The sequence below is a fragment of the Nematolebias whitei genome, chromosome 16 (assembly GCF_014905685.2).
Source record: "Nematolebias whitei isolate Nwh7 chromosome 16, NemWhi1, whole genome shotgun sequence".
Classification (NCBI taxonomy): domain Eukaryota; kingdom Metazoa; phylum Chordata; class Actinopteri; order Cyprinodontiformes; family Rivulidae; genus Nematolebias; species Nematolebias whitei.
The window spans coordinates 42,102,907-42,124,708 of record NC_056513.1 but is presented as its reverse complement, the minus strand read 5'-3'; the positions used below and the strand labels follow the sequence as shown (position 1 = coordinate 42,124,708).

The 21,802-nt window shown below is 40.8% G+C and overlaps 2 protein-coding genes across 2 annotated transcripts in view; both read left to right on the top strand.

The window, feature by feature from the left end:
- abcc10 (ATP-binding cassette, sub-family C (CFTR/MRP), member 10) overlaps nucleotides 1-7,535 on the top strand; it is a 79,586-nt gene extending 72,051 nt beyond the window's left edge. Inside the window, exons 20-21 of the mRNA XM_037690005.1 lie at nucleotides 7,173-7,285; nucleotides 7,400-7,535. Of these exons, the coding sequence (XP_037545933.1) occupies nucleotides 7,173-7,285; nucleotides 7,400-7,535 (249 nt within the window). The remainder of the gene's footprint in view (nucleotides 1-7,172; nucleotides 7,286-7,399) is intronic.
- Nucleotides 7,536-17,053: 9,518 nt separating this feature from the next.
- Nucleotides 17,054-17,554, top strand: LOC119422533 (YLP motif-containing protein 1-like). Its single transcript, XM_037689909.1, is given in 1 exon segment — nucleotides 17,054-17,554. A coding segment is annotated over 1 exon segment (501 nt).
- Nucleotides 17,555-21,802: the final 4,248 nt, after the last annotated feature.

The following is a 21,802-nucleotide window of genomic DNA, read 5'->3' as shown; positions in this document are numbered from 1 at the left end:
TTAAAAAAGATCAACAAGCTCATAAAGAAGGCTGGCTCAGTTCTGGGGACTCCTCTAGAACCTTTGGAGATGATTGTTCTAAGAAGAATTCTTCATAAAATGAAGAACATTATAGACAACCCTCAGCATCCTCTTCATCAGACTGTCATACAACAACAGACTGTCATACAACAACAAAGTGTCTTCAGTCAGAGGCTTCTTCAGATCTGCTGTAGGACAGACGCTACAAGAGATCCTTCCTGCCCACAGCCATCAGCATCTAGAACAACTCTTTAATGAAACCAGGATGATGAGTTACAACAACATTTAATTTACCTCTGGATTAAAAAAGTATTTTTGAATTTGAATTTTGAATTTGAAAGATCTGCCTCCTATTTTATTCTTAGAAACTCTGGGAACCACAAGTAAACCTGCAGTCTGAGAGTAAAGTGCTCTGTTTGGAAATATTGACTAAGATCTTTAATATAAGATGTTTGGTTTTTTATGTTACAAGTAGGGCTGGGCGATGCACCGAATACACTCCATCCATCCATCCATCCATTATCTTTACCCGCTTCTTCCATTTTGGGTCACGGGGGTCGCCGGTGCCCATGTCCAACAATCACTGCGAGGGACGGGGTACACCCTGGACAGGTCTCCAGTCCATCAAAGGGACACATAGAGACAAACGAGACAAACAACCATTCACTCTCTCCCTCACACCTAGACACAATTTAAAGTTACTAATCAGCCTAACATGCATGTTTTTGGTCTGTGGGAGGAAACCGGAGTACCCGGAGAAAACCCATGCATGCACGGAGAGAACATGCAAACTCCACCCAGAAAGTCCCCCGGACCGGGGTTTGAGCTGGGGACCTGCTCGCTGAGAGGCAGCAGCTCTACCAGTTGTGCCACCGTGCTGCCCATCGAATATACTCGATGTATCGCAAATTTTTCAGTTTACGATGGTTAAAATGACTCTATGACCATCGAGTATTGTTAGACTTGAAATTCTGTGGTTCTTTTTCTCCCGTCTGCGCCACCAACTGCATGTGGCCCCGCCTTCTCCCTCTCTAAATACAAACACATCCCCTCACTCGTGCGCACTGCCCCCGCTTCCTGCTTCTCCAGGTGGGCGGGAGACGTTCAGCACAACAAGTAAACTCAGGAGATATTGAAGAGCTGCTGAACCAAAAGATAAACAGTGGCTGTTATTTGGAAAATAAATTGTCAGATGAGCAGCAGAAAAAATGTGTTCTGTAGACAATGCTGAAAAAAAGTCCCGACAAAAGGTCAGAACTACGAATCTTTTTCACCATTTAAAACAGTGCTATAAGTTGTAAGCTGCAGCTCTGACTGTGTTTTCAGCCTCCTTCCCTGAAACAAACCACGGTCTGAAACTCATTTAGCCGTTCTGTGCCTCATGAGAGGAGCAGTGAGAGGTGGTGCCACTTTAATCAAGCAGCAGCTTATCATGTCACTACAGATATGGTCCCAGTCTGAACTGTGCAACAAGACGGCTAACAGACGGCTAAAGTTAGCCATCTTGTTAGCTGCTAAGCACCGTGTCTTTAGCGATATGATAAACTGCTGATTTATTAATGTGGCGCCGCCTCACACTGTAAGACTTGAAAATCCGTGTAGTTCTTCTTTTCCTGCCCGTCTGTGCTGCCAACTTCACGCAGCCCCTCCTTCTCCCTCACTGCTGCTTCACACACGCTTACTAACGTCATGAAGGCGGCACAGCTGGGGAGGATTACTATTTAATATATGTAAAAAAATGACTAAAAAATAAACTATTTACAGGTAATATATGCAAATTGTTTATTTTTTAGACATTTATTTAGTAGAGTTACAGCTGTTTGTTACTATATGTGCCTGTGTGACAATGGGACAACGCTTTGACTCAGAAATATATTTTTGATATTACTTTATGGACAGAAGAAAAACTGAGATATATATTGTATATAATGATTTATCTTTTTTTTTTTAATTGAGATATTAATTTTGGTCCCTATTGCCCAGACTTAGTTACAAGTAACATTTTAGATTATATTCTGAATTTGACGGAGCCGACAGAGAGAAGCTAAAACAGGAGAAATATGATCTCTCCTTCTAACGCTCAGAACTCTACCAGCAGCAAATTTGAATTTCCATAGATAGAGAACTTTACTAATTGGCTTTTCTATGCATTTGAATGTTCCTGTAAAGTGCCCTGAGGCAACTTTGTTGTAATTTTGCACTATATAAATAAACTGAATTGAACTGAATCAATTAAACTTTTTAAGGAGGTTTTTTGGGCCGCCCAGATAATAAAGAATTACAAGAGTCCAGTCTACAATTGAAAAATGCATGCACCACTTTTTTAAATTATTTCCAAGCTAACTAATGTTTTAACTTAATTAAACTACATGTAACTGTAATGTACAGTCACATTTTATTTTTTTACATTTTGATTGTCACATTTTATAGCCACACATTCCACGTCTGGGATTATTGAACATTTGCTGCTAATTAAAGCAAAATCCAGAATTAATAAGCTTTTTATTCACAGCCTTAAATATCTCGTGACAAGTACATTAAAATACATATTTATCCTGATTATAAAACATTTTAAATGTTCATGTTTACTGCTGTGAGCAGCACGGTGGTGCAACTGGTAGAGCTGCTGCCTCTCAGCGAGCAGGTCCCTGGTTCAAACCCCGGTCCAGGGGCCTTTCTGGGTGGAGTTTGCATGTTCTCTCCGTGCATGCGTGGGTTTTCTCCGGGTACTCCGGTTTCCTCCCACAGACCAAAAACATGCATGTTAGGCTGATTGGTAACTCTGAATTGTCCCTAGGTGTGAATGACAGTGTGAATGGTTGTTTGTCTCCTGATGCATGCTCAATAATCCAGGTAGAAAAATCCAAGTAAGTTCAATCTGGTCCTCTGGATATTCAAAAAAAAAAAACAAAGCAAAAAAAAAAAAAAAAAATGTAGAAACGTTTCGTCTCTCATCCAAGAGACTTCCTCAGTCTGAGCTGCTGTTTTCAGCTCAGTCTCTTAAATAGCACCTTGTGCTTGTTGTTTGTCTCGTTTGTCTCTATGTGTCCCTGTGATGGACTTGCGACCCGTCCAGGGTGTACCCCGTCCCTCGCACAGTGATTGCTGGACATGGGCACCGGCGACCCCCGTGACCCAAAATGGAACAAACGGGTAAAGAAAATGGATGGATGGATGGAAGTATTTCAATTCAATTCAGTTTATTTATATAGCGCCAAATCACAACAAAGTTGTTTCAGGGCACTTTACAGGAACATTCACATAAAAGCCCATTAGTAAAGTTCTCTATCTAAGGAATCAGAATATAGACATAAAAACAATGCAGATAATAAATATAATGACTAACCAGTGTGAAGCAAACAAGTTCACAACACAGATCCTCTGGTGTTAAAAGCTACTGAATAGTAGTGAGTTTTTAAACGGGATTTGAAAACCGAGAGGGAGGGGGCCTGTCTGACAAGCAGAGGTAACTCGTTCCAAAGTCTTGGTCCTGCTACAGAGAAGGCCCTGTCACCTCTGCGCTTAAGACGAGTTCCTGGAACTGTGAGGAGCAACTGGTCCGCTGACCTCAGGGAGCGTGGTGGGACATACGGTTGTAGCAGATCAGAGAGATCGGGGGGCGCGACACTGTTCAGCGATTTGTAGACATACAGGAGTATTTTGAACTGGATTCGAAAGTGAACTGGTAACCAGTGCAGTGAGGCCAAAACTGGTGTAATGTGCTCTCTTTTGCCTGTACTGGTTAAAAATCGGGCTGCTGCATTCTGGACCAGTTGTAGTCGTGCAATGGAGGTCTGACTGATACCAAACAGGAGTGAATTGCAGTAATCAAGCCTAGATGTCATGAATGCATGTATTACTGTCTCCAGGTTATTTCTGGACAATATGGGCTTCAGTTTAGACAGCCGCCTCAGTTGGAAGAAGCATGATTTAACAATCATATTTACATGATTGTTAAGTTTCAGGGAAGGGTCCATTATCACGCCCAGATTAGTGACTCTTTGTTTTTCTGACAGGGTTAGAGCGGAGAGGTCGATGCAGTGGTTTGTGATCGTGTCGTTGGGAGGGAACAACATGACTTCAGACTTCTTTTCATTGAAACTTAAGAAGTTTAAATCCATCCAGTCCATGATGTCAGCCAGGCAGTCGAGCAGAGGTTGAATAGAGCATGTACCATTGTGTCTTAGGGGGAAATAAATGTGACAGTCATCGGCGTAGAAGTGGAAGGGCATGTTGTGTTTCCGTAAAATGGCATCAAGTGGCAGCAGGTATAAAGAGAATAGGAGGGGACCCAGTATGGACCCCTGCCGAACCCCCCATTTAAGCTCTGCCGCTGCAGAACTAAAATCCTTGATGGAGACACAAAAGGATCTGTCAGTGAGGTAAGATCTGAACCACTTGAGGGCTGATCCTGTGACGCCCACCCACTGCTCCAACCTAGCAATGAGGATCTCATGGTCGATGGTGTCAAAGGCGGCTGTGAGGTCCAACAGGACAAGCAGCACAGAATCACCGGTATCTGTGAATCTGAAGATGTCGTTAAAGACCTTCAGCAGGGCAGTTTCAGTGCTGTGGAGAGGTTTAAAGCCAGATTGGAATAGCTCTAGGATAGCGTGATCCTCCAGGAAGCACTTCAACTGGGACTCGATTATTTTCTCCAGTACTTTAGAAACAAATGGGAGTTTGGAGACAGGCCAGAAGTTGGAAACGAGTGAGGGGTCAAGGTTTGTTTTTTTTCAGGAGAGGCTGGACAGCAGCATGTTTAAAGGATTTTGGCACCACGCCAGTGGATAAACTACTGTTTACTATATCAAGAAAGGACGGACCTAGAGTAGGAAAAACCTCCTTTAGTAGTCGAGGGGGGACCACATCAAAGGGGGAACCAGAAGGTTTCAAGCTGCACATGACCTGCTCTAGAGAAGATAGAGTGATGGGTTCAAAATGGTCAAAAGGAGCTACGGATTGAGGTGGGATGGATGGGTCATGAGTTGGAGGGGAAATGAGAGCCCTGGTGGTTGCAGTTTTTTCCACAAAGAAATGTAGGAAGTTCTCGCACAGCTCAGTCGAGGCTTCCAGAGGTGATGGTTCAGTGAGGTGGAGAACAGAGTTTAGGGTGGAGAAGAGGACACGTGGGTTGTGAGAGTTTGAGGTAATTATATCAGAGAAGAATTTGGATTTAGCAGCTTTTACTGCTTTCTGATAACAGCGCCAACTTTCTTTTAAGTATTTGAAAAGAGACCTGCAGCCTGTCTTTCCTCCACTTGCGCTCCGCCGTCCTACATTGCTGCCTAACGGCCTTGGTGACGTCACTCAACCACGGTTCTGCTCTCAGTTTTGATTTTTCGGTTTTAACAGGTGCAACATGATCCAGAGTCTTTAAGCAGACTGAGTTGAACTGGGATGTCATCTCCTCAGTGGTGGTGAGAAACACCGGGGGCTGAATTATCATTTCAGAGTTATAAACATCTGTGAAACGTGCGGCAGTGAAGTGGTTAATGGTCCGAGTCCTACGTGCAGGAACGCACAGCTTAGGAATTATATGGGGGAGGGTGAACTCAAACTGGACTGGCATGTGGTCTGAAAAAACATTATCACCAATAACAAGATTATTAACAGTCATATCATGAGTTAAAACAAGGTCCAGTGTATGTCCACACTCTTGGGTGGGACCGTTTACATGCTGAGTTAAATTAAATGAGTCCAATAAATCTAAAAAGTCCTTAACCAAGGGCTTCTCAGGACAGCACACGTGCAAATTAAAGTCCCCAATAATGAAAACACGATTATATTTTGGTGTGATTTCAGCCAAGAAGTCAGAAAACTCATTTATGAAATCCTTAGATCGAGGTGGGCGGTAGACGAGCGCGCATAACGTCGAAGGTGAATGTCCGAGTTCAAAGACGCTCAGCTCAAAGCTGGCGCAGGAAACTGGGATGGGCAGTTGTTTACAGTCAAAAGTTGATTTGAATATTGTTAATCCACCACCGCGCCAGCCTGATGGCCGCGGGGCGTTAAAACACAGACAGTTCGGTGGCAATAATTCCATCAAGGCACTGGACTCACCCGGAGACATCCAAATCTCTGTCATGCAGAGAAAGTCCAACTTGTGCTCTTGAAAGTAATCCCTGAGGATAAAAGTTTTGTTGGTAATAGATCTTGCGTTGACCAAACACAGCCGGATACTGTCCAAAGTGGACCCAGCAGCGGTGGAGAGAGCACGCGCCAGTGGCCGCAGATTTTCAATAACGGCCCCTCTGGGTCAGTCCGAGCTGCGCACCAGCTGACAACTCCTGTAGTTTACCTGGTCCGGGCACGCGGGAAGCTGGCGATGGAAACCATGACCACCAGCTAGAGAGAAAGATGCAACGCGCAGGGCTTTAAGCTTTACCAGCCGCCCAGCACGTTTTCCCCGGCGTCTGAAGCAATGTCTCCGAGCAGGGAGGTGAGGAGAGCAGCGGAGGTAAACTGGCACGTCCGCCAGCAGCTGGGGAAGAGGGAGGGGGTCCAGAGGTACGCTCATTATGATCCAAATAAACGACATCGGCGGCAGAAGATTGAAGATCCAGAAGCTGTTGTTGGTCATACACCAGCAGTGAGTTTATGTCCCAGATGAAAAACGAACAAAACACAAATAATCCGAACACCGTCAGCAGAGGTGGATTGCAAGCCAAGTACACGGGCGCCATCTTACCGGAAGTTTACTGCTGAGTGATGCTGCAAACTGTGCAAAGGCAAACGCTGAACAAATTAAGTCTGAAGCATAAATGTACCGTAATAACATAATGGAGAACATTGTGTTCTTTTGTTACAAAGCCATAAAGAGAGAAAAAAGTGTCAAACTTTTCTTAAGAAGTTTTTGTCAGTAAGGTTGTAACACATGTATTTTCACATTTCATGCAATTATTCATACAGTAAATTATGAAACTATTATGTATTTAACAGCACAGCTCTTATCATAGCTGTTCAACAGTTTATTTCCTTTAGTTGATCTTTCATCTGTTTTTTGATCAGCTTGTACTGATTTTTATTGTATTTCTGGCACAAAGACAAAGAATGACTTTTTGTTTGAGTCATTTCAAACCCTTTTCACTCATAACTGCCTGACTTTTAAATGTGATGACGGGACCATACGTCTGTTCATCCATCTGTAGGTTCTGTGCATTGATGAGGCCACAGCCAGCGTGGATCAGAAGACGGACAGACTTCTACAACAAACCATCAGAGAGAAGTTTCAGGACAAGACGGTGCTCACCATAGCCCACAGGTAAAATGTTTTAAAGTCTCTTTCCTGTCCTTCAGTTTGTCGGACAGTGAAGACATTCCTTCTTCCTCACCTTCATGTGGACATGTTAAAGACTTTCTTTGTTTGCTTCATCAGAATCAACACCATCATGGACTGTGACCGTGTACTTGTAATGCACTCTGGGAAAGTGGTGGAGTTTGACACCCCTGCTGCTCTTTGCCAAACTGACAAGTCAATCTTCCACAGACTGGTTGGTGAGCGGCTCGAGTGATGAGTCCAACAAGCGGGGGGGGGGGGGGGGGGGTCATTCACAACAAAGTTGTCTCAGGACACTTTACAGGAACATTCACATAAAACCAATTAGTAAAGTTTTCTATCTAAGGAATCCAGCAGACAAGTTGAGTCTTGGCTTCGTTGCAGTCTCCCACCCTGAGCAAGCACAGTGGCAACAGTGGAAAGAAAAACTCCCTTTTAAAAGGAAGAAACCTCCAGCAGAACCAGCTCAGGACAAGAGGCCATCTGCTTTGACCAGCTGGTTGAGAGGACATGAAGGAGAGACAGACGAACACAGAATGGTAGGTCCAGGTCCAGGTATAGGTCCAGGTGTATCTGAAAGACAAAAAACATGTTAAGCATAGAAAAAATAAATTACAAATACAAAACAGGTTGAGCAGAGTAAGTAAAGACAGTAGCAGAGTGAAAAGTGTGGTCAGTTTGTCCTCCAGCAGTCTAAGCCTATAGCAGCATAACTAAGGGACAGCTCAGGAAACCCAAGCCGACCCTAACTATAGGATTTATCAAAAAGGAAAGTCTTAAGCCTAGTTTTAAAACTGGATAATGTGTCAGCCTCACGGACAGAGATTGGAAGTTGGTTCCACAAGAGAGGAGCCTGATAACTGAAATATCTGCCTCCCATTCTGTTTTTGTAAACTCTAGGAACCACAAGTAAACCTGCAGTCTGAGAGCGAAGTGCTCTGTTAGGAAAATATGGAACAATAAGATCTGTAATATAAGATGGAGCTAGGTTGTTAAGAGCTTTGTAGGTTAGAAGTAAGATTTTGAATTCTATTCTGGATTTGACAGGGAGCCAATGAAGAGAAACTAAAACTGGAGAAATATGATCTCTCCCAGTAACTCCAGTTAAGACTCTGGCAGCAGCATTTTGGATCAACTGAAGACGTTTTAAAGAAGTATTTGGACACCCAGATAATAAACCATTGCAATAGTCCAGTCTAGACATGACAAATGCATGAACCAGTTTTTCTGCATCATCTTTAGATCAGATGTTTCTAATGTTAGTGATATTACGCAGGTGGAAGAAGGAGGTTCTAGTAACGTTTTTAATGTGGGAGATAAAAGACATGTACTGATCAAAAATAACACCAAGATTTTTAACATTAGAGCTGGAGGACAGATTAATGCCATCTAAGGAGGGAGAAAGACTGAAACATTCATTCCTAAGGTGCTCAGGTCCAAAAACCAAAACCTCAGTCTTGTCTGTTCAACAGGAGAAAATTAAGGGTCATCCAGGTTTTTATGTCTTTAAGACATGCTTGTAGTCTAAGTAGCTGATTGTATTCATTGGGTTTAATGGACAAATATAATTGTGTGTCATCAGCATAACAATGAAAATTTATCCCATGCTGTTTAATAATTTTACCTAATGGAAGCATATATAAAGTAAAGAGTATTGGCCCAAGCAATGAGCCCTGAGGAACTCCATGACTAACTTTGGTGTATGAAGAAGATTTATTATTTACATTTACAAACTGGAATCTATCAGATATGATTTAAACCATTTTAGAGCTGTTCCTGTAATCCCAACATCATATTCAAGCCTCTGTAGTAAAATATTGTGATCAACTGTATCAAATGCAGCACTGAGGTCTAACAGGACCAGTATAGACACAAGTCCATTGTCTGAGGCCATGAGAATATCATTAGTTACTTTTACTAGTGCTGTTTCTGTGCTATGATGAGCTCTAAATCCTGACTGAAACTCTTCAAACAGATTATTTCTTTGTAGATGTTCACGCAACTGACCTGCAACTATTTTCTCTAGAATTTTTGAGATGAAAGTTAGATTAGATATAGGTCTATAGTTGGCCAGAATTTCTGAATCAAGGTCAGACTTCTTAAGTAAAGGTTTAATTACAGCAACCTTAAAGTGCTGTGGTACATAACCATCCATTAAAGACTAATTAAGTAGTTCCAAAATGTGAACATTAATTAGTGGAAATACCTCTTTAAACAGTCTGGTTGGGTTGGGATCTAGCAGACATGTGGATGGTTTGGATGAGGTTTTTATTTTTGACAATTCAGAGCTCAACAGGACAAAAACTGTCCAAACATAAACCATACTTTGTAAACTTGACCACAGAACTGGAGAATGTGTTCAATACAGTGGCACATGTGAACAAACAGCCTCAAAGGTTTTTATATTTGTGAAGATTCATTTTCTGAATATTTTTGTTGTTATTGGGAGTGGGGGGGATGTCTTAGAGTATGACGTCTGTAAGACTGAAGCCTTTTGGATAAAAGACGAAACGTTTCAACAAAGAAGAATCCGTCCAGAGTTGTTTTTGGAACTGTAAAAACTGATCTCTTCCAATAAATAAACTTTGTTACTACTGTCCTGCTCATATTGGGTCACATTTTTATCACACCACTGAAAGGCTAAGGTGTACGATAACATTTTTGTCTGTATATATGTGTGTTCACGTCTCTGACTGTTAGCAAAATAGTCCATAAACTCCTCATCAATCTTAATGAACCCCAGAAATGTATTAGATGAACATCTACAACTGATTAAATTTTTGAATCAATCAATTCAAGATGTCTGCTACAGCTAATCAAAATTTATAAAACAATGATTTTAACAGTCAGTTTTAAAGACATGTGCATATCTAAAGACATTTATATATATATAAATATATATATATATATACATACAAATATATATATATATATATATATATATATACATACAAATATATATATATAATAATATATATATACATATATATATTATTATATATATGTATGTAAGTATGTATATATATATATATATATACAGGTCCTTCTCAAAAATTAGCATATTGTATGCTAATTTTTTGGGACAGGCATTATGGGTTTTCATGAGCTGTATGCCATAATCATCAGTATTAAAACAATTAAAGACCTGAAATATTTCAGTTGGTGTGCAATGAATCTGAAATAGATGAAAGTTTCATTTTTATCATTACATTATGGAAAATAATGACCTTTATCACAATATGCTAATTTTTTGAGAAGGACCTGTATATATATATATATATATATATATATATATATATATATACATATATATATATTATATTATTAATATTATATATTATATAATTATATATTATATTATTAATATTATATATATATTATACTGGGCTAAAATTTGATGTACCTGAGGCTCATTCACAACACATGCTCTACTACATTAAATGGTGAAAATTATTATGCTAGTCATTTACAACACATTCTCTGAGCACTAACACATCTCAAAAAATCTCATATGAGATTGTGCATCTCAGACAGAGGCTGGTCCACCCTAAGGACAGAACACCCATACACAAACAGAGTGGTGTAGTGTATGTGGTCCAGTGCAGCGAGGACTGTCCAGACCTCTACATTGGAGAAACTAAACACTTCACAGACGCATGGCTCAACACAGGAGAGCCACCTCCTCAGGACAAGACTCAGCTGTTCACCTCCACCTCACAGAGAAGGGACACTCTTTTGAGGTCCAAAATGTGCACATTTTGGACCGAGAACACAGATGGTTTGAGAGGGGGGTGAAGGAAGCAATTTATGTAAAAAGAGAAAAACCATCTCTTAACAGAGGAGGAGGCCTCAGATTTCAACTTTCAAAAACATATAATGCAACTTTAAAACAGATTCTCAGCCGGTTTTCACATCTGATGGGAACAGAGGGGCCTCGACTGTGAATTAGAGGAACGAAGACCTTAAGAAACCCGAACTGTTAAGATGTTGAGGTGTGATTTTTCAATCTATATATGTGGGAGTGGTGGCGCAGAGGTTAGAGAAAGTGGGTCTGTGATTGGAAGATCGCCGGTTCAAGCCCCGACAACATCAAAAATGTGGGTGGGGTAGGTGAAGCACCCTCACCTGCCCCCACCCCCATTCACCCCACCCTGGGCCCATGAGCAAGGCCCTTAACCCCCATCTGCTCCCTAAACAGATCTCTTGAAAAAATGAGTTCTCGTGGCTCAATGAGACTACCTGGATAAATAAAGGGTAAATGAAAAAAAATGTGTATCTCAGCCGTATAACCTGATTCTTATAACCTGATTCTTATAACCTGAATCTTATAACCTGAATCTTATAACCTGAATCTTATAACCTGAATCTTATAACCTGATTCTTATAACCTGAATCTTATAACCTGATTCTTATAACCTGATTCTTATAACCTGAATCTTATAACCTGAATCTCTCACTCTCTGCTCTTTGAATTGAGAAAGCTCCTCGGATGAGGAGCGAAACGTCTTCTGTTACCAATAAAGTCCAGCTGTTTTTGTATTGAACGTTTTTGAATTGATCATGTCCTGGATGACTGAGGATGTTCACCAGCAGATTGTGCATCTTTGCCACTCTCCCATGAAGCTGAAGCTGGTGAAGAACTCTGACAACAGTTGCTGTATGCTGAGTCTCTCATCTCACCTGCTTGAAGCTCGTAACTTCAGAGGGGACACAGGCGTCTTCGTGGTCTCTTACGATTCTCATTCTTCCACAGTCACTGAGTTTGTGAGGACGGCCTGCTCTTGGTAGATTTGCACATGTCCCGTATTCCTTCCATTCCTTGCTGATGAATTTAACAGAACTCCTGGGAATATTTAGTCTTGGAAATCATTTTATATCCATCCCCTCACTTGTACTTTCAATAATCTTTTCTCTGAATTGAATTAGGACAGTCACATTGGTGGGGTGACTATTTATGCAGTCACTTATTTGATATTTCATATTTAGTTGGAAATACTCTAACATTATGATATCACTTTGACATGGAAGAAGGACAATATAAATTGACCTTGATTGATTCAATTCAATTCAGCTTGTTTATAAAGCACCAAATCACAACAAAGTTGTCTCAGGGCACTTTACAGGAACATTCACATTCACATAAAACCCAGTTAGTAAAGTTCTCTAAGGAATCCAGCAGACAAGTTGAATCTTGGCTTCGTTGCAGTCTCCCATCCTGAGCAAGCACAGTGGAGACAGTGGAAAGAAAAACTCTTTTAAAAGGAAGAAACCTCCATCAGAACCAGACTCAGGACAAGAGGCCATCTGCTTTGACCGGCTGGTTGAGAGGACAGGAAGGAGAGACAGACGAACACAGACTGACAGGTATAGGTCCAGGTCCAGGTATAGGTCCAGGTGAACCTGAAAGACAAAAAACACATGTTAAGGATAGAAAAAATAAATTACAAATACAAAACAGGTTGAGCCGAGTAAGTAAAGACAGTAGTATAGTGAAGAAATGTGGTGTTTGTCCTCCAGCAGTCTAAACCTGTATATAGTGATGGCATTCCAAGGAGGTGAATACTCTTTTTAGTATCTCGTTCCACCAGAACCCCACTCTCTGACCCCTTCGCCCCTCAGGCTCCGGCCTGTCATGACCGCCATCTCCATCACCGTCCATCTGCCTGCACAGTCTGAACTCTGCCTAACAGTTCGCTTCCGCAGGGAACTTGGAATGTTCTGTGTCTGCCAGACCCGGTTCTGGAGGACAGTCATTGTCTGTTGCTGCGGTCGTTATTATCATCACGCTGCAAACAGGACCACATTGCTAAAAGGACCGCACTAACAAGACCAAGCTGTTAACAGAACCACACTGCAAACAGGACCTTCATACATCTCCTCCTACATGTCTCTGCGTGAGTGCAGCTACAGCGTGCGCTCTCAGGACATTATTACCTGCAGTGTTCCCTCAATGAGGACTGAACTAGACAAAACGACCTTCTCCTACTCCGCTCCTGTTTCCTGGAATATCTTACAAAAAGATCTGAATCTCTCGACCTTGACCTCTCTAAGTAGCTTCAAACATCTGTTAAGTTCATGGCAAAAAACCAATGCAGACATGTTCCTGTTTTTAGTTTTCTACACCGTTTTATAATCTAGCTGGGTTTTTTTCTGTTGTTTTTTTTTGTCTACTTTTTCCTTTTGACTGTTCGTTTGGTTGCCATTTTATTTTAATTTGTAAAAATAATAATAATAATTACATTTGTATGCCTCTTTTACGATTGTCTATGATTGTCTATTGTTGTCATCATTCTTAGTTGAAATCAGGTCTCTCTTGTAAAAGAGTCCTCGAGGCTCAATGGGACTAACCTGTAGAAATAAAGGTTGAATGAATGAAAAAAAAAAAGCACATTTATTTAAGCTAAGCAAATATTGCTTAACTTTTATATTAATAACATATAGATCAAAAAAATATATATAAAAAAGTCATATTAGCCATCAGCTGCCATGTTTTATTAATACAAATTTCATTTTATTTACATTTGTAAATATATGATGTGTATATTTCTCTTTTTTTATTAAGGGTGAATAAGCACTGAAGTGCTGTTTTTACAGTTTGGCTTTTTGTGTTGTCACGCCTCTTATAGCTCAGGAAAAAAGTGTCGACCTGCGTCTCAGTGGGGAAGTGTCTTCGTCTTTGGTTGCAAACATTGAAAAATGAAGATGAGACCTGCTACGAAAGCGTTTGCAGACATGTGAGTGAGGGCGTCCAGCTTTCTTTAGAGCTCAGATTGACAGAAGCAAACATCGTTAAAAGTTGAAACTGGATACTGAAAGTTGAACTTCACATGACTGAGATGGTATTTTGGAAATCTTAAATGGCTTTTATGCAAACAGCTAAAGATTTTTTAAGATTTTACTTCAGAAAGTTCAACTTAGTCATGTTGTCACACCTTTTTATTTCTGAGCTGTCTAACCTTCTGATTTTTTGCTAACACTTGCTTGCAGGACTTCAGTTTTTTCTCCAGATCTCCTCAGAGGGCAGGAAGTGCACATTGGGTCGAACTTAAGTTCGAGCGCTGAACTTACTCTTCCAACCAAGAGGTGAAGTGGTTCTTTAACTTGTTCCATCTCCTCCATAAATCACTGTACACTCTAGAACTGACTCGTGATGACCAAAACTTCTGACACTTATTTTTACCCAGGGCAACCTATATTTTTGCGTGACTGTTTAAATCTCAACTCTACATTTCTGTCTTTTTTAATTCGGTTCAGTTTATTTATATAAAATCACAACAGAAGTTGTGTCAGGGCATCAATGTACTGCATGGGAGCGAGAGACACGAGTGTGTGGTTACCATGGTGACCCTAATGAGCCACTGGCAGCATCTTTGTCTTGGTTCTTTTTACACCTCTCGTACAGTTTAGACATCAGAACATCGGCCTTTTGTCGCAGCGCATTGTTGCAAATTACTGATGGAGCTTCGCAGCTCAAAGTTCATGTTTGTTGGGATTTCATGCAGCTGCTGCACTGAAACCCTGAACTCTTTAGAACTCTTCTGGTCTACAAGTATCTGATTTTAGTTCCAGGTGTTTTATTTATCTAAACTTGGAAGGAACTTGAGACACGAACATTCTTAGGTTTTCAAGAAGAGGTCAAGTTGACGGAGTCTTCTAAAGATTTGATCTGTTTGATGGAAAAGAATCTGCGTCGTGTGCACGTCCTCCAGCGTGTAGCTGCAGAAGATGTGCCTTCAGTGCTTTTGTTGACTGAGCTGCAGGTTTGTCCCTTCAGAATGGATTCATCAGAGCAGGTGTAAACGGAGCCGAGTTCTTTCTTCCAGTCAGATGCACAGTTTCTGTGAGCAGAGTGAGTCACGGGTGACGCCCGCCGCTCCCTTGGCTCAGGTCAACGTTTTTCTCACGTTAACTCTTATCGTGTTGTCACGGGGAGTGTTTGGGCCTCATTCCTGAATATCACAAAACGATTGTAACCCCGCCTATCGAGTGTGTGTGCACACACACGTGGAACCTGTTGGTCTGCTTCACCTGCAGTTTTCATCCACCTGAGCTGCTCTCCTCCTCTCAGAGCCGACTGCACAGCTGTCAGCTCACACCGATCCTCTGCAGCCGCACGTTGATCCTGGGATGTCCGCTCCGACCGCCTGATGGCTTCTGAGGTGGGTTGTTGGTTCTGAGGTGGGTTTTTGCTCCTGAGGTGGGTTTTTGCTCCTGAGGTGGGTTTTTGCTTCTGAGGTGGGTTTTTGCTCCTGAGGTGGGTTTTTGCTCCTGAGGTGGGTTTTTGCTTCTGAGGTGAACCTTTCTTCTGGTCTGCTGCTGGCTCTTTAATGCTCGGCCCATCGAGAGTTGCTCTGCAGCTTTTCTGTCAAACCAGCAGCTGTGCACTGTGTCCTGTGCGTCGACCTGTTTACACGTGTTTGTTCTGAACACTCGCAGTTTAAATCAAACGAGACCGATTTTAAAATGTTTTGATGTAAGGAATCCAACAAGGATCTGTTTTTGGTTTTCCATTAGGAAGCAAAACATTTCTTGTGTGTGCACTCCGCCTCACCTCATGTCTCTAATATGTAACACTTTAAGTAGTAAACCTGCAGCTTTCTGCGCTCAGTTATCTTGTATACAAAAAATCTGATTATTTACGACACAATCAGATCAAATCTCAACATTTAAATCAGGTTTTGTTAAATGTGAACTAAAACCACATTCAGGGTTTGATCAGTTAAACACGTTTACGTTCTCCTAAATACGTTTTCATGAAAGCATTATGAAATTAGGAAATATGAAAACACGAAAGAAATTTGTAAAAGTTTCATAAAAACATGCTGATTCTCCAACATGTTTTTAAATTTGACCAGTTTTGTTTTCAGTTAAATAAAATAAATGTTCAATAATCGACACAGCTTTTAATTGAACTTAAAATGAATATTTATTTTGGGACTTCTTATTACTAATACTATAAATAACTTTGCAGTAACGACGTATTTAAAGGACTTAATCATGATAAATAGTAACTTGTTGTGTTTACATGAATCAGTCCATGACGACGGCACAATAGATCTCACATGATCGTGTGAACGTACAGATTAAACGTGTACTTCTCGGAGTAACGTGCACATGTTTACACAGAGCTGTGCAAAAGTCTTCAGTCAGTCCTCATCTGTTTTACTTTCAAGAATTTTCTGGATTTTCTTGTAATCTTTTATCTTTAATCTTTTAGCTTCTTGAAGTTTATTGAGCATGCATCAGGATATTTCTTGAAGTTTTGTTTTTGTCTTCGACTGCTTCAGTGCTGTCCTATGAATCATTTAATGATTTACTTTAAAAATGTGCAAGTTGCTCTTAAAAATTCTGATATAAGTGGAGAAGTGGAGGTCAAAATCTTTGGCGGACCCAAAACTAAAACTCTTCAGCAGATTAACCCTTCAGTCCTTTAAGAAACAGAACGGTCTCACAAAAACCTGACGGACCTGAAGGTCTCATCCTAACTGGCGGTGAACCCGTACACCCCCACAAACAACAAACAACAAAGACTGAAGCACTGTGAACATTTCACAATTCATCCAGTTTCTTTTACCCACTTCTGTTCGGGTCGTGTTCGACTGGTGCCTGTCACTGCGCAGGAGGCGGGGGACACCCTGGACAGGTCACATCACAGCTCACAGGGACGAGTTCGAGTTACCAAGAAACCTAGCATGCACATTTTTGGTCTTTGGGAGAAAACCAGAGTACCTGGAGAAATAACACAGGAAGAACATGCAAACTCCACACAGAAGGACCCCTGGACTGGAGGAGAACCTGCGACCTCCTGGACTGGAGGAGCACCTGCGACCTCCTGGACTGGAGGAGCACCTGCGACTTCCTGGACTGGAGGAGAACCTGCGACCTCCTGGACTGGAGGAGCACCTGCGACCTCCTGGACTGGAGGAGAACCTGCGACCTCCTGGACTGGAGGAGAACCTGCGACCTCCTGGACTGGAGGAGAACCTGCGACCTCCTGGACTGGAGGAGAACCTGTGACCTCCTGGACTGGAGGAGAACCTGCGACCTCCTGGACTGGAGGAGCACCTGCGACCTCCTGCACTGGAGGAGCACCTGCGACCTCCTGCACTGGAGGAGCACCTGTGACCTCCTGGACTGGAGGAGAACCAGCGACCTCCTGGACTGGAGGAGCACCTGTGACCTCCTGGACTGGAGGAGAACCTGCGACCTCCTGGACTGGAGGAGAACCTGCGACCTCCATGCTGTAGCTCTTAACACCGCTTTGCCATGCCGCCCAAACTTTTGGCGTCCTCCTACGTTTTGGTTTATTTGTTTGCAACCATTTCCTATTTCACTCATGAAACATTGAAAAAAGAGATTTTTCCTCAGTCGTGTGATTTAAATTACAGAATGTTCTTTAATCTCTCTTTGTGTGCGTGTCCGTAGAACCAGCAAGTATTTGGTGATGAGGAGTAAAAGAGCAATTCTTTTTGTTCTGGCTCGTCTTGCACTTCATTAATGAGGGTCAAACCCCATAAATCCTCTGAAGGTCTGTCACTTTTCTTCAGGACTTTGTACTAGAAAGTGGTGGGTAAAGTTTCTTTGACCTTGTTTGCTCACACAAAAATAGCAATTGTTCCGACTTCTGGATGAACCGGTTTCCACCGTGAAGCTAGAACAGCCCAAATACCTGACGGACGTGTCTGCTGAGTTTCCTGGGTGTCAGCTCTCCGAGCACAAACCGTCCAGGACAAAACTGCCCCGCCCGTCCTTATTAACAACACTTGTTCGTGTCATTTTAATTACATAATTATAAAGATGAACATACGATGGTGATCTTGAAGGCATTACATCACCATCGGAGACATAAATAAATAAAAAAATAAATATATATATATATATATAAAAACAGCAGCTGCTCTTCACTTTGCCCAGTCCATACAAATCCTAATTGTGAACTGTCAGTTGTATTATGATGGTTTAAAAATATTGTATTTACTGTTTTCTTACTTGATTTAAAGAAAAAAAATAATTTAATGTCTTCTTTTCCCGAACTGATGCAGTTAAAGAAAAATAAGTGCTGCTGTAACAGAGCTGTTTTTCATTAAAAATGTATCATAGGTTCAATAAAAAACAATATGACCAGAGAAATAAAAAAAAAACATGAATAACATGGAAATAACAAATAAATATTTACATCACATTACAAAACACAAACAGGAAAAGTAGGAGAAAAGGGTTCAATTGTACAAATGTTGTTATTTCATTTTTATATTAGGTTCATTGTATAAAAATAAATCTAGATATCTGAATTTGAATTAAAGTGTATCTTTTATTATTTACACCAACTTTTGCCAGAAATGTTTTTTTTCTACTTCCAATATCGATGTTTTAATTTTTAAACCTTAGAATATTCAAATAACCATTAATCCCTTAAACATTTTGGTTTTCAATCTCCTCCACTTTAACAATATTATTTTTATTCCACTTTAACAACATTATTATTTTTATTTGTTTTTAAAACTTTAAATGGTCTTGCTCCATCCTTCCTCTCTGAGCTGCTTCACCCATTCTCTCCGGCTCGGTGCCTCAGATCAGCTGATCAGCTGCTCCTGGAGGTGCCGAGGTCCAAGCGGAGGCTCAGAGGGGACAGAGCTTTCTCTGTTGCTGCTCCAAGACTGTGGAACGATCTCCCTCTTCCCATCAGACGAGTCCCTTCACTGTTCAGCTTTAAAACTCTTTTAAAAACACATTTTTACTCCCTGGATTTTAACACACACTGAATTTACTCTGCACCGTTTTTATTGATCCTGATGTTTTGGCAGCTGTTTTGTGTGTTTAAATGTTCTTGATTTTATATGTACAGCGCTTTGTTGCAGCTGTGGTTGTTTTAAAGGGCTTTATAAATAAAGTATTATTATTATTGCCATTTATAAAAGCCACATTTTCCAACTTAATTCCCAAAATGGGTTTATAAACTCTTGTCTTAATTTAGCAGCAGCAAGGAGAGCTTTACATTCAGAATTTTTGTAATTCATCAAATCAAACTATATACCATACCATACCAATCACGTGCTACCAAAACTGCTTTCACTACAGGACACCCAATATATGAGAATAAGTGTTAATTTTCTTATAAGATGGAGTTCATTTTAGTGTCCTTTTAGCACAGTTTGGCGTTTGTTTAGCGTATATCTTAGATTATTTTTTACTGTTTCTTGGTATACTTTATATTTTGCTATTTTTGGGTGTATCTGGGACCTTGAGTACATAATTTCATTCCACCTCATGTGCCACATGTGGTGGAAATGACAATAAAATTGACTTGAACTTATAATCTTTTTAATATATGATGGAGCTTGATTGCTGAGAAATTTGTATGCAAGAAGTAAGATTTTAAACTTTATTCTGAATTTGACAGGGAGCCAAAAGAGAAGCTAAAACTGGAGAAACATGATCTCTCCCAGCTCTCATCAGACCTCTAGAAGCAGCGATCATCTGAAGCCTGCAGCATACTTCACCACTTGCTCCCCACGAGATCAGAGGCTTCCCTCCCTCCCTCTCCGCTTTGCTTTGCTGCTCTGTCTGTCTGTGAAATTGCTGTGAGACTCTCTTGCATTTCTTCCAAACCATAATTATGGACTTGTTTTTTGACCAGTTGGTCCCTCATCTCAATTTACAACATTTCTTCAAGAGAAGACAGGCTTTGGGCGAGCCGATTTACCCTGTTGGCACGTATGCAGCTGGATATCTCATCGACTGGAAAACTTGATCTGCTGCCATCTGTGGATTTTAAGGACGCATATTTAATTGGATTTTTGATAATTGGTTCCTGCTTTTTGGATTCAGCTGGTGCTGGTTTTATCTACAATCAAGGAAGTCGTCAGCAGCAAATTTGGACCCGATCACGCTGCTTGCCTTTATTGGGTTCATGTCTGGAGTACCCGGACTCAAATGCTTTGGGCTGAATGGATCAGATCTTGGGGATTTTTACTCAGATACGTTTCCATCGGTGTTGGCCATGTTAATTTGGACATTTCAGAACCGAGTGGACCGACACAGACTCAAGGTTGATGTCATTAAGTTCTACCTGTCCCCAAAACAACTGTGTGTTTATCTAAATTTTGGTCGCCATGGTTGTCCTTAAAGGCCACCTTATCTAAAGTCGCCTGGAGAAAATGTGATCTGACACTCACCACCCCCTCCCTGAGGAATTTCCAACTGATAACCAGACGAACCAGCTGAATAAACTTTGTGTCATCATTTCAGGACTCTTGGATTCTCACAGAGGTTATTCTTGGCCATTCCTCAACATACCTCGAGAATGTTTATGGATCTCACCGGAGGACATTGACTGATTACAGTGACCTCGAGAGCATCTATAAGCGTTATTGACCGCTCTCGTCTCTTCCTTCTTCCTGCTCTGCAGAATGTCTACGTAAATATGTGCTTGTTTGTGCAAAGTGTTTTTTCAATATTATGGGTTTTTCTCAGCCAAGAAAAAAGTCTGATAGGAATTTTTTTTTCGCCTCCAACTCCTACATGTGTCCAGTTAACCACTGTTTTTTTTTGTCTGTCCAAACAGGTCTCACTTGTAAATGAGTCTTCGAGGCTCAATGTGATTTATCTGTTTAGATAAAGGTTGAATGAATGAATGAATGAATACTGATAAGAAGTAATATTTGACGATTGGTCCAAACAAGCCTTTGTTTCTATTGTGTACTTCAAGAGATTGAATGTAGTAGTCACAGGCATCAGCTCGTTTTTTTGAAGATTAACCTTATAGCCAGATATTCTCCCAAATTTTGAAGCAAAGTAATTCAAGAATGCTAATGAGAGGATCTGATATATACAAAAGCATGTCATCGGCATATAAAGAAACGTAATTTAAACATGGGGGCGACTGCCAAGGTGGGGAGATAAGCTGGCTGGTATGATGTGAGTGAAGGAGGGCAACAAAATATTGTGTAGAATACAGTCGGGGACATGAAACTAAGCCTTTATTTAAAAAAAAACTGGCAGTAAAGTATTCCTGCATGGCTTGCTGGTAACTTGGTTGCAAACAATTAAGATGAAAACATCTGCTAAGTTCCTGCAAAACCAATACAGATATGTTCTTGTTTTTAGTTTTCTACATCACCTTACAACCTGGCTGGGGTTTTTTTTTGGTTACTTTCTAAAAAATACCATTTTATTATTCACTTGTTATTCTCAATTTGATTGCATCCTTTATGATTGTCTACAGTTGTCTTTGTTGTCATCACTCTTTGTTAAAACCAGGTCTCTCTTGTAAATGAGTCCCCGAGACTCAGTGGGATTAACCTGTATAAATAAAGGTTGAATTAAAAAAAAAAGAGACTGCAATTGAAAACCAGACAAGTTTCTTGAAATTTTGAGTTGTCAACTAATTTCTGGGAGTTATTTCCTTTGGCCACAACAACCTTCATCGATTGAAAGGTTTTTCAGTGTTCCCCTTTTGTCTCATGTATCACTGATGTGTTTTGTCCTCATAATGTCATTTAA